Source organism: Ornithorhynchus anatinus, chromosome 5 (genome assembly GCF_004115215.2).
Source record: "Ornithorhynchus anatinus isolate Pmale09 chromosome 5, mOrnAna1.pri.v4, whole genome shotgun sequence".
Lineage (NCBI taxonomy): Eukaryota > Metazoa > Chordata > Mammalia > Monotremata > Ornithorhynchidae > Ornithorhynchus > Ornithorhynchus anatinus.
In genome coordinates, this window is record NC_041732.1 from 100,538,682 (window position 1) to 100,554,734 (window position 16,053).

General features: G+C 48.7%; 1 protein-coding gene across 3 annotated transcripts in view; it reads left to right on the forward strand.

Annotated features, from left to right (window-relative positions):
- LPIN2 (lipin 2) overlaps window positions 1–16,053 on the forward strand; it is a 111,144-nt gene that overhangs the window by 31,746 nt on the left and 63,345 nt on the right. For all 3 annotated transcript variants that reach the window (XM_007667152.4, XM_029064914.2, XM_007667150.4), the window contains exon 2: window positions 14,232–14,432. In XM_007667152.4, coding sequence (XP_007665342.1) covers window positions 14,232–14,432 — 201 coding nt within the window. The remainder of the gene's footprint in view (window positions 1–14,231; window positions 14,433–16,053) is intronic.

Here is a 16,053-nt window from a genome sequence, read left to right on the forward strand (position 1 = left end):
GAAATGACAGCTAAGTTCATAGTGTTGAGGGCTGGGAGGGGGGAAGAGCAAAGGGGGCGAGTCAGGAGGACACGGAAGGGAGTGGGAGATGAGGAAAAATAGGGCTTTCATTCATTGTCATATTTATTGAGCACTTACTGTGTGCAGAGCACTCTACTAAGCGCTTGGAAAGTACAATTTGGCAACAGATAGAGACAATCCCTACCCAACAATGGGCTCACAGTGTAGAAGGGGGAGACAGACAGCAAAACAAAACAAGGAGACAGACATCCCTACCATCAAAATAGATAAATAGAACCATAGATAAATGCATATCATTAATAAAATAAATAGAGCAATAAGTATGTACAAATATATTCAAGTGCTGTGGGGAGGGGAAGGGGGAAGAGCAGAAGGGGAGGGGAGGAGGAGCAGAGGGAAAGGGAGGGCCCAGTCTGGGAAGGCCTCCTGGAGGAGGTGAGCTCTCAGTAGGGCTTTGAAGAGGAGAAGAGCGCATAGACGGCGCACCAGGGAAAGCGAGCCGGGAAAAGAGGCCTCAGTCGGAAAAGGCCTCTTGGAGGAGACGTGCCCTTAATAATGCTTTGAAGGTGGCGAGAGTGGTAATCCGGCAGATGCGGAACAGGGAGGGAATTCCAGGCTAAGGGGAGGACATGGGAAAGGGGTCGGCGGCGAGTAGACGAGTTCGGGGCACGGTGAGTAAGCCGGGTACGGGTAAAGGCAGCTGATAACCAGTTTTCTAAGAAAGAAGAGAAAAAGGAAGAACAGTCCACGATCCTCTAGCCCAACGGGGCCTGCGAGAAGGGTTTAGTCATTGAATCGTATTTATTCAGCGCTTACTGTGTGCAGAGCATTGTACTAACCGCTCGGGAGAGTACGATCCAACAAAATGACAGACACATTCCCTGCCCACAACGAGCTTCCAGTCTAAGGGGTTAGTGGAAAGAGCCCGAGCCTGGGAATCAGGGGACCTGTGTTCTAATCCCAACTCAAGTTGGTTGCTGGTTCACCTTGGGTAAGTCGCTTAACCTCCCCTTACCTCCGTTTCCTCAGCTGGAAAATGAGGATTCGGTACCTGTTCTCCCTTTTCCTTTGAATGTGAGCCCTAGGTGGGACTCGGTCCGAACTGTCTTTTATCTGTCCCAGTGCTTAGTACAGTGCGTTTAATATGCACTTAAATACCACTCCTTATTCTTATGATCATTATTAGTATTATGAGCCTACTGTGTAGCTTATGAACAAAAGCCCTTGTGTTACCCTATCGCAACTAAGGGTACGTATAGAATCCCAGCTTAAACTTCACTTCCATATGAAGGGATTTATTTGTATTTACACTAATATCTGCCTCCCCCTCTAGACGGTGAACTCATAGGCAGCGACTGTGTCTGTTGTTCTTTTGTCCTCTCTCAAGCACTTAGGCCAGTGCTTTGCACAAGGTAAGCACTCTATAAATACGACTGAGTGAATGAAAAGCGAATGCTTGTATTGGCATAAAAAGGTAACTAGTGTGTGTTTCTCTGTCTCCAAAGCCTTCAGGGCTGCCCCTTGCGGAAAATCGCTACTTCCGTAATCTCACCCCACTTTTCTGGCTTGCTCTTTCTTGTGCAGGAGAGCCATTAAATGGTCGTTTGTACAAATTAAATTCTGCCCAGCCATTGGGAGTGAAAACCTCCATCAGGCAGTGTGGGCGAAAGGAACTTGCCACGTAATAGTCATCACCAACTATTGTTAGCCTTCGAGGTCACCAAGTGCCCTGTCAGTATTATGAACCACCCGTTTATGAGAGGGTGCTACTTTATGATCCTTTTCTCTGTGTGTTTCAGTCGTTCACAGTTTCCAGTGCCCAAGATTAGTTAGTATTCCATGTGTGCTAGGAACTGGCAAACAAAATGTGTTACTTTTTTTTTTTTTTGAGCTATTTGCCTGTTTGGTCCTCTGTTTTTGTTGTCTTGTTCAATCTATGAGCATTCATTTGCACATTTTTCTCCTTCAAAGCAGTTCGCATACACGGGCCTAACTCTTCTTGTCCTCCGGTACGAATACCGACATGAGGAATCTGTCGGTAGCTGAATAATCAGGGGCCCAGGAGAGCATATGACATTGGGGAAAGACTTCTCTGCCATTTGTAATCAAGTTATTGCTTACGATAATGGCATTTAGCTGCAGAAATATATGTGTGGTCTAATTTGCAGGCTTTGAAAATTAGACATTTTTTTGTTTTTGAAAAATGTATTGACGACACATACTTAATCTTCTTTGGACAGAAAGATAACCCTTCATTTTATTCCACAGTATTTGTTTAGTTTCCCCTCTATTCAGAACACCACACCGAGAGCTGAGGAGAATTAGAAAAGCAAAATCCATTTTCTTCATTCTTGAGTATCTTATCGACTAAAGAGGCAACAGCCACTCATTTTTGATCGTATTTATTGAGCACTTACTGTGTGCAGAGCACTGAACTAAATGCTTGGAAAGTACAATTCAGTAACAGAGAGAGGCAGTCCCTGCCCACAACGGACTCACAGTCTAGAAGGCAGGGGACAGATTTCAAAACAAGTCAACAGGCATCAGTAGCATCAATATAAATAAAGAGAAATATAGATATGTACACATCATTAATGTAAATAAATAGAATTATAGATATGTACATGTATACACAAGGGTTGTGGGGCGGGGTTGGGGGGCTAGAGCAAAGGGAGCAAGTCAGGGCGTTGGGAAGGGGGAGGGTTGCTGAGGAAAAGGGGGGCTCAGTCTGGGAAGTCTATTACGATTCTTCCTAATAATAACTGCGATGTAGGAGATTGAGGAGAAGCAGCGGGGCCTAGTGGATAGGGCACGGGCCTGGGAGTCAGAAGGACCTGGCTCCGCCACTTGACTGCTGTGTGACCATGGACAAGTCACTTTACTTCTCCGGGCCTCCGCTAACTCGTCTGTAAAATGGGAATTAAGAGTGTGAGCCCCATATGGGACAGGGACTGTGGCCTACCTGGTTAAACTTGTATCTATCTCAGCACTTGGAATGGTGTTTGGCACATAGAAAGTACGGCCCGTACTCTATCCACTAGGCCAAAGTGCCGTGGGGCTGAGGGGGTGATGAAAAGAAGGGAGCAAATCCAAGTGGAAGATCCCTCCCCCTTTTCTCTTACCCTCCTCCCGCAACTGAGGAACCAAATCAAGCTTCCAGCTTAAGTGTAGAGGTTTGCCTTCTCAGTTGTGATTCTCCATTTCCATTCAGATTCTCATTTCATTCAGGCTTAGTGGAAAGACCTCATCCTTGGGAGTCAGAAGACATAGGATCTAATCCCAGCTCCCCCACTTGTCTGCTGTGTGACCTTGGGCAAGTCACTTCACTTCTCTGCGCCTCAGTTCCCTCATCTGTAAAATGGGGATTAAGACTGTGAGCACCACATGGGACAACCTGATGACCTTGTATCTACCCCAGTGCTTAGTACATAGGAGGAACTTATCAAATGCCATTATTATTATTATTGTGCCCGACTCGTCTGTTAAGGAGCCCCTCTTTCATCGCAGCCTTGCCAGCCCCTGCTTGCTCAGAAAGGTTGAAATTACCACCCAGTTACCCAATGCCCATATCCCAAGTGAGATTCCCAAGAATATGTTACTTCAAAGCTCGGTGGGACGACGTGTCATTACCCCTTTAAATCAACCTTGAGATGGCATTTCAAAGCAGTGAATTAAAAACAAAACTTGACCCACGTGTACCTCCCTCATCCGCCTACACCTGGGACTTGGGGCCAGGGTCGAGCGGATGGGAGTACTTGGAAATATACCGGTCGTCGTCGTCGTCATCAACATCACAATAGCAATATTTGTGGTGTTTGTTAAGCTCTTGCTACGTGCCAGGCACTGTACTAAGCTCTGGTACAAGGTAATTGGGTTGGACACAGTCCCTGTCCCACACAGGGCTCACACTCCTAGTCCCCATTTTCGATATGAGGTAATTGAGGCCCAGAGAACTGAAGTGACAGCAGGCAAGTGACAGAGCCGGGGTTAGGATCCAGGATCTTCTGACTCTCAGGCCAGGGCTCTACCCACTACACCACGCCTCATGTCCTGACTCGCAAAAAACTAATCTGTCCCTAAGGAATGATGTTCTAACTGACACTCATCCACACACACAACAGCACACAACACTCACAACACTTGGGTACAGTAATCACACAGAGTTGGCTTAGCAGTGGAAAACAGCACCTCTGGACAAAGGCCCATCCACTTCGGTCATGTCACACCATTAACCGCCCCCTCAACAAATTTGGTTTTTTCCTTCTCTTTATTGGTTTGCTCTTTGCCTGTAGACCTCTCCAGTGAGTTCTCTGCGGACACAGGTCTTTTGTCTCCTACTGTATGCTCCCAAGTGCCTGCACCCTGCAACGACGATGACGAGATGGTATTTGTTAAGCACTTACTATGTGCCAAGCACTATTCTAAGCGCTGGAGTAGATACGAGGTCATCAGGGTCCCACGTGGGGCTCACGGTCTTAATCCCATTTTCCAGGTGAGTAACTGAGGTACAGAGCAGTGAAGTGACTTGCCCAAAGTCACGCAGCTGACAATGGCTCTGCATAGAAAAGGCGCTCAAGAAATACTGATGAGGTTGATGATGATGAGCAGCCAGTGCGCTTAGTATGGTCGGAAGACCCGGGCTCAATCCCGGCTTTGGAACGTGTCCCAGATCGTAACTCCTCTGGGCCTCGGTTACTGCATCTGGAAACTGGGATCAAGCCCGTGAGCCCTGTGTGGGACCGGGACTGTGTCCAACCCGATTTTATTGCTTAGTGCGCCCCAGCAGCACTTAATACAGTGCCTGGCGTATAGTAAGAGCTTAACAAATACCACAATTATTATTATTGCTAATTGAGGGCTTGTTTTCCTAAACACCTGAAGCGCAGAGCTATGGAAGATATTAAGGAGTTCAAAAGTGCGTCCGCAAGGAGATCCGATGAGGTACACACACAGTTCATCCTGTAATGTGGATTGTCACTGCCTCCCACCCTGTAACTGGTGGGGTCGGGGGAGTCCCCTCTAGGCTCAGATTCTGGTCCCTTTCTCTTCTCCACTTACACTCACTCCCTTGGAGAATGCATATGGACCCATATGGTTTCAACTTCCACCTCTGTGCGGATGATTCCCAAATCTCCAGTCTCCAGCCGTGACCTCTCTCCACCTCCGCAGTCTGGCACTTGCTCCTGCTTTCGGGACATCTCTCCCTGGGTGTCCCACCGACGCCTCAGACTCAACCCGTCCAAAACAGAACCTCTCATCTTCCCGCCCCAAATCTAGCCTCGCCTGTCTTTCCCAACACTGTAAACATCACTGTCGTCCCTGTTACCCAAGCCGGTAACCTGGGGAAATATCCTCAAATCTAACCCTTTCGGTTAACCCACATATTCGGTCCGTCACCGGATCCCGTCGGCTCTGCCTTCACAGCGTGACTAAAAGCCACCCTTTCCTCTCCTTCCCAACAGCTCTCCCGTCAATCCAAGCACTTCTCCTATCCGGCCTTGGCTACCCCATCAGCCTCCTCACCGACCTCCCTAACCCACCGCCTCTCCCTTCCCGAATCCGTACTTCCCTCTGCCGCCCGGACCGTTTTTCTTCAAAAACATTCATGGCTTCCAGCGGTTTCCCCTCCACCCCCGCATCAAGCAGAAACTCCTCACCACCGGCTTTAAACCGCTCAATCAGCTCATCCCCTCTCCTATCTTCGCTTGCTGATCTCCTACTGCAGCTCAGCCCACACGCTCGGCTCCTCTACGCCACCCTCCTTTCTACCTCGAGCTCATCTATCCCGTCACCCCTTCCTTGCCCACATCCTCCCTCGGGCCTGGAACTCCTGCCCACTTTTAGACTGTGAGCCCGTTGTTGGGTAGGGATTGTCTCTATCTGTTGCCGAATTGTCCTCCCCAAGCGCTTAGTACAGTGCTCTGTACACAGTAAGTGCTCAGTAAATATGACTGAATGAACGGATCTGATGGTCCACCACACTCCCCTGAAATCACAACTCCAAGGGGTCTCCCGTGACCAAACCCTCACTTGCCCTACCCACCCTCCCCTCGGATCTGCTTAGAGAAGCAGCGTGGCTCAGTGGAAAGAGCACGGGCTTTGGAGTCAGAGGTCATGGGTTCGAATCTCTGCTCCGCCACTTGTCAGCTGTGTGACTGTGGGCAAGTCACTTCGCTTCTCTGTGCCTCAGTTACTTCATCTGTAAAATGGGGATTAAGACTGTGAGCCCCATTTGGGGCAACCTGATTACCTTGTATCTCCTCCAGTGCTTAGAACAGTGCCTGGCACATAACAAATGCCATCATCATTATTATTATTACTAGGCCATGCTGCTTCTCTTCGATTCTTCCCAGCCTCAAGCCCATGGTATTTATGGACATAAACTTAAGCTTTGCCGTTTCCCCTGTTTGTAATTCATTTGAATGATTGTCTTCCCCTCTAGACTGTAAGGGGGATCCGGGATCGGGTCTCCCAATTCTACTGTATTATAAATTAAGTTGTATTTATTGAGCTCTTACAATGGACAGAGCACTGTAAGGAGCACTTGGGAGAGCACAATACAAAATGCATTCGCAGACACAAGGGAGCTTACAGTCTAGGAGGGGAGACAAGCTTAAAAAGAAACTACAGCTATTAACATAAATGCTGTGGGGCTGAGGATGGGGTGATTGAGCCCGGGCCTGGCAGTCAGAAGGTCCTGGGGTCTAATCCCAGCTCTGCCACTTGTCTGCTCTGTGATCTTGGGCAAGTCACCACACTTCTCTGGGCCTCAGTTCCCTCATATGTAAAATGGGGGTTGAGACTGTGAGCTCCATGTGGGACAGGGACTGTGTCCAATCCGATCTGCTTGTATCCACCCCAGCACTTAGTACAGTGCCTGGCAGATATTAAGTGCTTAACAAATATCACCATTTTTATTATTATTATAAATACTAATATCAAATGCTTCAAGGGTACAGATCCATGTGAATAGGTGACAGAAGGGAGAGCAAGTAAGGGAAGGCCTTTGCAGGAGATGTAATTGTAATGGGGCTTTGGGGAGAGTCACTGTCTTCCCATTTAATAAGAATGTTGGTATTTGTTAAGCGCTTACTATGTGCAGAGCACTGTTCTAAGCGCTGGGGTAGATACAGGGGAATCAGATTGTCCCACGTGAGGCTCACAGTCTTAATCCCCATTTTACAGATGAGGTAACTGAGGCACAGAGAAGTTAAATGACTTACCACACAGCTGACAAGTGGCAGAGTCCCTGCACTCAGTATTATCTATCTACCCCAGAGCTCCATACTTCAAATCAATCATATTTTTTGAGTACTTATTGTGCGCAAAGCAGTGTAATAAGCCTCCATTTTCCTCTGCTCCCACTCCCCTTTCCATTGCCCCAACCTGCTCCCTACTCTACCCTCCCTCCCCTCCCCACAGCACTTGTGTATATATGTACATATTCATAATTGTAATTCCATTTATTTTTGTTAATGATGTGCATATATCTATAATTCTATTTATTTATAATGATGCTACTAATGCCAGTTTACTTGTTTTGCTGTCTCTCTCCCCCTCTTTTAGACTGTGAGGCCACTGTGGGCAGAGATTATCTCTATTTGTTGCTGAATTGTACTTCCCAAGCACTTAGTATTGAGCACACAGTGAGTGCTCAATAAATACGATTGGATGAATGAATGAAGCTCTTGGGAGAGTAAAATATAACAATAAACGGACACGTTCCCTGTTCATAACGAGCAATGCTTAGCACATTGTAACTCAGAAGAGGCCACAATTATTGTTTTAGGGTAACTCAAAGTAAGAATCCCAGCAGCAACCAATACAACTTTTAGAGCAAATTGTGGTGCACATATTAAATATCTTCCACCATAAGAGCATCAGCCCACAAAAATGTCATCTATTTCCCCTTGACTCTATTTATTGCCATTGTTCTTGTCTGTCCGTCTCCCCCGATTAGACTCTAAGCCCGTCAAACGGCAGGGACTGTCTCTTTACCTGTTGCCGACTTGTTATTCCAAGCGCTTAGTACAGTGCTCTGCACATAGTAAGCGCTCAATAAATACTATTGAATGAACGAATGAATAATCACTCAATAAATGCCATGATAAGATATTAGGGAACATTCTTTCAGCAGTGTCGATCTCTCTGGATAGACTGTGATGCAGTTTGGGGGAGAAAAAAGAATTTATGTGCAGGCGGATAATAAGAGTACTGAACTTCCAGATTTGAGGAAAACTTGGGTTAGGAGCAATAATAATAATGATAATGTTGGTATTTGTTAAGCGCTTACTATGTGCCGAGCACTGTTCTAAGCGCTGGGGTAGACATAGGGGAATCAGGTTGTCCCACGTGGGGCTCACAGTCTTAATCCCCATTTTACAGATGAGGGAACTGAGGCACAGAGAAGTTAAGTGACTTGCCCACAGTCACACAGCCGACAAGTGGCAGAGCTGGGATTCGAACTCATGAGCCCTGACTCCAAAGCCTGTGCTCTTTCCACTGAGCCACGCTGCTTCTCCTAACTTGCCCATGGTATAGGCAGGCCCAGCCTTGAAAGCAGTAATGACTTGTTTTTGGTTGAGTTGTTGCAAATAAAAAGCAGGTGATTTTCATGCAACTCCCTCCGTAAGAGGAAGCTTTTGAATATTTCCTGCCTTACCCAAGGCGATTAAGCTTTCGCTTCAAAACATGTCCCTGTTAAAGTGTGTATTAGACTCTATCTAGTATAATATCAGTCAATCGATATTTACTGAGCACTCGACTATTCATTCATTCATTCAATAGTATTTATTGAGCGCTTACTATGTGCAGTGCACTGTACTAAGCGCTTGGAATGAACAAGTCGGCAACAGATAGAGACGGTCCCTGCCGTTTGACGGGCTTACGGTCTGATCGGGGGAGACGGCAATAAATTTATTTATGGCAATAAATAGAGTCGAGGGGAAGAACATCTCGTAAAAACAATGGCGACTAAATAGAATCGAGGCGATGTACATCTCATTAACAAAATAAATAGGGTCATGAAAATACATACTGTTGAGCGGACGAGTACGGTGCCGAGGGGAGGGGAAGGGAGAGGGGGAGGAGCAGAGGGAAAGGGGGGGAAAAGAGGGTTTAGCTGCGGAGAGGTGAAGGGGGGGCGGTAGAGGGAGTAGAGGGAGAAGGGGAGCTCAGTGTGGGAAGGCCTCTTGGAGGAGGTGAGTTTTAAGTAGGGTTTTGAAGAGGGGAAGAGAATGAGTCTGGCGGAGGCGAGGAGGGAGGGCGTTCCGGGACCGCGGGAGGACGCGGCCCGGGGGTCGACGGCGGGACGGGCGAGACCGAGGACGCGAGGAGGTGGCGGCGGGAGGAGCGGAGCTGTCTGGGTGGGTGTGGAAAGAGAGAAGGGAGGAGAGGTAGGAAGGGGCAAGGTGACGGAGAGCCTCGAAGCCTAGAGTGAGGAGTTTTGTTTGGGAGCGGAGTCGATAGCAGCCACTGGAGGGCTTAAGAAGGGAGTGACATGCCCCAGATCGTTTCTGCAGGAAATTAGGAGAGATTACGGTTCCTCTCCCTTAGCCAGGGGGTGGGGGGAGGGTGCTCCCAATCCCGAAAATAGGCGAGTATGGGGTAAGTGGAGACTAAAGCCCCCCAAGATTCATAGACCGACTTGTGCAGTGTGACCCCGGACTTCCAAAGATAGCTGATGTTTCCTCCTCCGGAAGAGGGGCTCCTAAATCCAACGCGGTCTGCTGGGCTGGGGAAAAGGGGGTCCCGAAAAGGGGGTCCCTTTGCCCCGACATAGTTCTGCTCGGCAGGGAGCATTTTAACGAATCCTGGGGTCTGACCCTTGGATCGCCCCAGATTCAGCCCGGAGCGGAGAGGGCGGAACGACGACGCCGTGACCGCTGTCTTATTTGGTCTCCTTCTTCTTCAGGGCCTTTGATGGCGAAGGATTATACATCAGCTCCTCTCTCGGGCAGAAAGCAGTTGTGAGCCCTCCCCTCCCAAAAAAATGTTTAATAACTGTTAATTTTCTCTCACTTCAACCCTGTGATGCAAAATACACCCTGAGTGGCTTGTCACTGAGGCTGAGGCCGTTATTTCCATAAATAAAAATAGAACAGTAGTGCAAGTCACCCTCAACCGTGAATTCGAAGTAAGAAATGGTAAAAACTAAGGTGGGTGCCGTCCTATGACCTCGGCAAGTCACTTCCCTTCTCTGTGCCTCAGTTGAAGAAGCAGCGAGGCTCACTTGGAAGGAGCTCGGGCTTCGAGTCAGAGGACGTGGGCAGCGTGGCTCAATGGAAAGCGCACGGCTTTGGAGTCAGAGGTCATGGGTTCGAATCCGGCTCCGCCACTTGTCAGCGGTATGACTGTGGGCAAGTCGCTTAACTTCTCTGCCTCAGTTACCTCATCTGTAAAATGGGGATTAAGACTGTGAGCCCCACGTGGGACAACCTGATGACCCCGTATCTACCCCAGCGCTTAGAACAGTGCTCTGCACTTAGTAAACGCTTAACAAATACCAACATTATTATTCTAATCCCGGCTCCACCACTTGTCTGATGTGTGACCTTGGGCAGGCCATTTAACTCCTCTGTGCTCAGTTACCTCATCTGTAAAATGGAGATTAACCTGTGAGCCTCACATGGGACAACCTGATCACCTTGTATCTACCCCAGTGCTTTGAACAGCGCTTGGCACATAGTAAGTGCTTAACAAATACCATAGTTATTATTATTATTATCTGTAAAATGGGGGTTGAGACTGCGAGCCCCACGTGGGACAGGGACTGTGTCCAACCCATTTTCTTGTATTCATTCATTCGTTCAATAGTATTTATTGAGCACTTACTATGTGCAGAGCACTGTACTAAGCGCTTGGAATGTACAAATCGGTACATTCCACCCCAGCACTTAGTACAGTGGATGGCACAAAGTAAGCACTTAACAAGGACCTCTGTTATTATTATTGTGGAATCTGCCTCTGGACTGACCGACATGCCTCCGTTTGGAGACTTCAGGCCCGCTGGCAAGTTGCCGAACTGTCCTTTCCAAGCGCTCAGTACGGTGCTCTGCACACAGTAAGCGCTCAATACGTAGGATTGAACGAAGGTGCAGAGCGGTCGATTTCAGAACCAGCGGCTGGTTCCGTTCCTCCCACCTCTCCGCTGCCCGGTCCCGTCCCCGCAAGAAATGCGTTGAGCAAGTAGGCAGTCGGACACGCGGCACAAGGAGGCAGAGTTTCGGAAGGGGGTCTTTGGCGTCAGACCCCGTTTTACAGCTGCTCCGATTCCTTTCCGCCACAATCTCCGTCCCACACTGGCCTCATAGTCTAAGGGAGAGGTAGAGGGAGAAGCAGCGTGGCTTAGTGGAAAGACCCCGGGCTTGGGAGTCAAAGGTCGTGGGTTCTAATCCCTCGTCCGCCACTTGTCTGCTGGGTGACTTTGGGCAAGTCACCTCACTTCTCTGGGCCTCAGTTATCTCATTTGGAAAATGGGAATGAAGACTGTGAGCCCCACGTGGGACAACCTGATGACCTTTTATCTCCCCCAGCACTTAGAACAGTGCTTGGCTCCCAGTAAGCCCTTAACCAATGCCATCATTAGTATTAACGGGTATCAAATCCCCATTTTACAGACGAGGAAATGAACTGACTTGACGTAGGCGACACAGCAGGCAAGGGGCCGAGCCGAGATTAGAACCCAGTTCTCCTGGCCTCCGAGCGCCGTGCTCTTTCCGCTTGGCCGTGCCGTCCCCCTCAACGACTGATGTAGCTTAGTTTCCACTTCTTCTAGCCGTGATATTTACTTTCAAACTTCTGAAGAGCCTGGGCTAATCAACTGGCATCGTGTTATTCATCAGGTATTTCCTCCGTGCGTGCAGAGTTGTCTGAAAGGAAGGCAGCTTTTCTGGACTCTTTTTGCATCATAGATGTTATCTGCGGTGCATAATCACATTCGTTTTCTTTATTTTGATGGATTTTCATCTACTTGAGGTCCTCGAACATAATCATTTGGGGGTTACGTCCATCAAGGTATTAATGAGAAGCAGCGTGGCTTAGTGGAAAGGGCCCGGGCTTGGGAGTCAGAGGATATGGGTTCTAATCCCGGCTCTGCCACTCGTCTGCGGTGTGACCTTGGGCAAGCCATTTCAGTTCTCTGTGCTTCCGTCACCTCATCTGTAAAATGGGGATTAAGACTGTGAGCCCATGTGGGACAACCTGATTACCTTGTCTCTACCCCAGCTCTATCTACCCTAAGCACTGATATAATAACAATATATAATTATATAATAATATTATTATTGTAAGATCATTTTGGGCAGGGAACGTGGCCACTAATCCTGTTATATTATCCTCGCCCGAGCACTTAGAACAGTCCTCTGCACATAATAAGTGCTCGGTAAATATCACTGGTTGAATGATTGCTCAGGTTTTTAACTTCTTGACTCAATCCTTGCCCGGAGGTAATCTTGAGATTTCTGGACAAAACCACTGTAGTGAAAATGTTCAGGCTGGTTTCTGCCAACGACATGTGTTTTCACTCTGCGTTTTGGCCGGAGTTTGACGACAGCATTACGGAATGTTCTCCCGACACTACGGCACGACACGATGTTGGAAGAAATTATCGTGTGTGTGCGCGTGTGGTTTCGGGCACGATGAACACTGAAACGTGAGTTCGCCTGAACGCGGTGTTCTCCGGGAAGGCAGGCCCCTGCTCTGGAAATGGGTGTGAATTTGCCTCTCGAGTTGGTTGACAGAAAATGAGTATAAATCTGATGGTGAAAATGTAATCACTTGATGTGACACCCTTGAGATCCGTGTGTGGCGCGGCGTGGCTCAGTGGAAAGAGCCTGGGCTTGGGAGTCAGAGGTCATGGGTTTGAATCCCGGCTCTGCCGCTTGTCAGCTGTGTGACTGTGGGCAAGTCACTTCACTTCTCTGTGCCTCAGTTATCACATCTGTCAAATGGGGATTAAGACTGTGAGCCTCATGTGGGACAACCTCATTACCCGGTATACCCCAGCACTTAGAACAGTGCTCTGCACATAGTAAGCGCTTAACAAATACCAACAATATTATTATTATCATTATATGTTCGAATCCCGGCTCAGCCACTTGTCATCTGTGAGCCTGTGGGCAAGTCTTTTAACTTCTCTGGGCCTCAGTGACCTCATCTGTAAAATGGGGATGAAGACTGGGAGCCTCACGTGGGACAACCTGATGACCCTGTATCTACCCCAGCACTTAGAACAGTGCTCCGCACATAGTAAACGCTTAACAAATACCAACATTATTATTACAGAAAGGTTGTGTTAGCCTCTAGACTGTAAGCTCGTTGTGGGTAGGGAATGGGTCTGTTTATTGTTGTATTGTACTCTCCCAAGCACTTGCATGGCTTAGTGGAAAGAGCACACGCCTGGGAGTCAGAAGGTCATGGATTCTAATCCTGGCTCTGCCACTTGTCTGCTGCGTGGCCTTGGGCAAGTCACTTCACTCCTCTGGGCCTCCGTTACCTCGTCTGTAAAATGGGGATTCAGACTGAGAACCCCCTGCGGGACAGAGACTGTGTCCAACCCAATCTGCTTATATCCATCCCAGTCCTTAGTACAGAACCTGGCATATAGTAAGCACTTAACAGATACCACAATTATTATTACTATTATTAACACAGCGCTCCTCATACAGTAAGCGTTCAATAAATAGGACTGAATGAAGGAATGATTGGCCAATATGTCATTAAGGGGATCGCAGAGAAGCTAATAATAATTATGGGCCTTTTAGAACGTTTATTACGTATCAAGCCCTGATGTAAACGTTGGGGTGGAAGGAAGCAAATCGGGATGGACACAGTCCCCGTCCCACGTGGGGCTCGTGATCTCGACCTCCATTTTCCAGATGAGAGAACTGAGGCCCAGAGAGGAGAAGTGACCGGCCCAAGGTCACACAGCAGATAAGCGGCAGAGCCGGGATTGTGAGCTCGTTGTGGGCGGGGATTGTCACTCTTTACTGTCGTATCGTACTTTCCCAAGCGCTTAGTACAGCGCCCTGCATGCAGTAAGCGCTCAGTAAACGCGACTGACCGAATGAACGGACCCAGGTCCTTCTGACTCCCAGGCCCCTGCCCTACCCACCGAGCCTCGCTGTCCCTCTCGGTTGTGTTTAGTGGAAGGGGCCGAAGAGACCGTCGACTAACGCGGTCTGTTGTGTTCTGTCTGTTGCCCTTTGCAGTCCCAAACCATGAATTACGTGGGGCAGCTGGCCGGGCAGGTCATCGTCACCGTCAAGGAGCTGTACAAGGGCATCAACCAGGCCACGCTGTCCGGGTGCATCGACGTCATCGTGGTCCGCCAGCCGGACGGCACCTACCAGTGCTCCCCCTTCCACGTCCGCTTCGGCAAGCTGGGCGTCCTGCGCTCCAAGGAGAAAGTGGTGAGTGTCAGCGGGGCAGCCGGCCGGCGCTTCCCGCCCGCACGGCGTCGGACGACTAGCGTGGCTCAATGGAAAGAGCCCGGGCTTGGGAGTCAGAGGTCGTAGGTCCTCATCCCCACTCGGCTACTTATCAGTGTGAGTTCGGGCAAGTCACTTCACTTCTCTCGTGGCTCAGTGGAAAGAGCCCGGGCTTAGGAGTCAGAATCCAGGGGTTCGAATCCCGGCTCGGCAACTTGTCGGCTGTGTGACCGTGGGCAAGTCACTTCACCTCTCTGTGCCTCGGTTACCTCGTTTGTAAAATGGGGATTAACTGTGAGCCTCACGTGGGACAACTTGATGACCCTCTATCTACCCCAGTGCTTAGAACAGTGCCCTGCACCTAGTAAGCACTTAACAAATACCAACATTATTATTATTCTCTGGGCCTCAGTTACCTCATCTCTAAAATGGGGGGTGAAGACTGTGAGCCCCAAGTGGGACAACCTCATTACCTTGTATCCTCCCCAGTGCTTAGAACAGCCCTTGGCACATAGTAAGCGCTTAACAAATACCAATATTATAACCGTACCAAGCTCTGGGGAATTAGCTCGCTCGCTTAGCATGCGAGAGGTAGTGGGATCGATGCCCGCGTTCTCCAGTTTCCGTTTAGACTGGGAGCCCGTTATTGGGCAGGGATTGTCTCTATCTGTTGCCGAATTGTACATTCCAAGCGCTTAGTACAGTGCCCTGCATATAGTAAGCATTCACTAAATACTATTGAATGATTGAGCGCTTGGGGGAGGACGACTTAACGGCAAACGGACACGCAGTGAGCTTCCGGTCTAGTCGGGGGAGACGGACATCCTTTCGTTCGGTCGTATCTATTGATGCCCGTTGACTTGTTTTGATGTGTATTGATCTATAATTGTATTTGTTTATATTGATGCTGTTGATTCCCGTCTACTTGTTTTGATGTCTGTCTCCCCCCTTCTAGACTGTGAACCTGTTGTGGGCAGGGATTGTCTCTCTTTACTCCTTAATTGTACTTTCCAAGCACTCAGTACAGTGCTCTGCACAGAGTAAGCGCTCAAATATGATTGAAAGAAAAAGAATCTATTAAGGACTTGCTTGGGAAAGGACGATAGCGCAACAGAGAGACACCTTCCTGCCCACAGTATTTGTTGAGCGCTTACCGTGTACCAAGTGCAGTACTGAGCGCTCGGGAGAGGACGATAGAGCGACAGAGAGACACGTTCCTGCCCACAGTATTTATTGAGCGCTTACCGTGTACCACGTGCTGTACTGAGCGCTCGGAAGAGGACGATAGAGCGACAGAGGGGCACCTTCCCACCCACAGTGAGCTCACAGTCTAAAGGGGGAGGCGGGCATTAATATAAATAGGGAAATAAATAAAATCACAGATGTATACATATGTGCTGTGGGGATGGGAGAGAGGATGAATGAAGGAGCAAGACAGAGTGGGCAGAAGGGAGTGGGAGAAGAGGAGAGGAGGGCTTAAGGGAAGCTTCGATCGTATTTATTGAGCACTTACTGTGTGCAGAGCACTGTACTAAGCACTTGGAAAGTACAGTTCGGCAACAGAGACAATCCCTACCCAACAACAGGCTCACAGTCTAGAAGG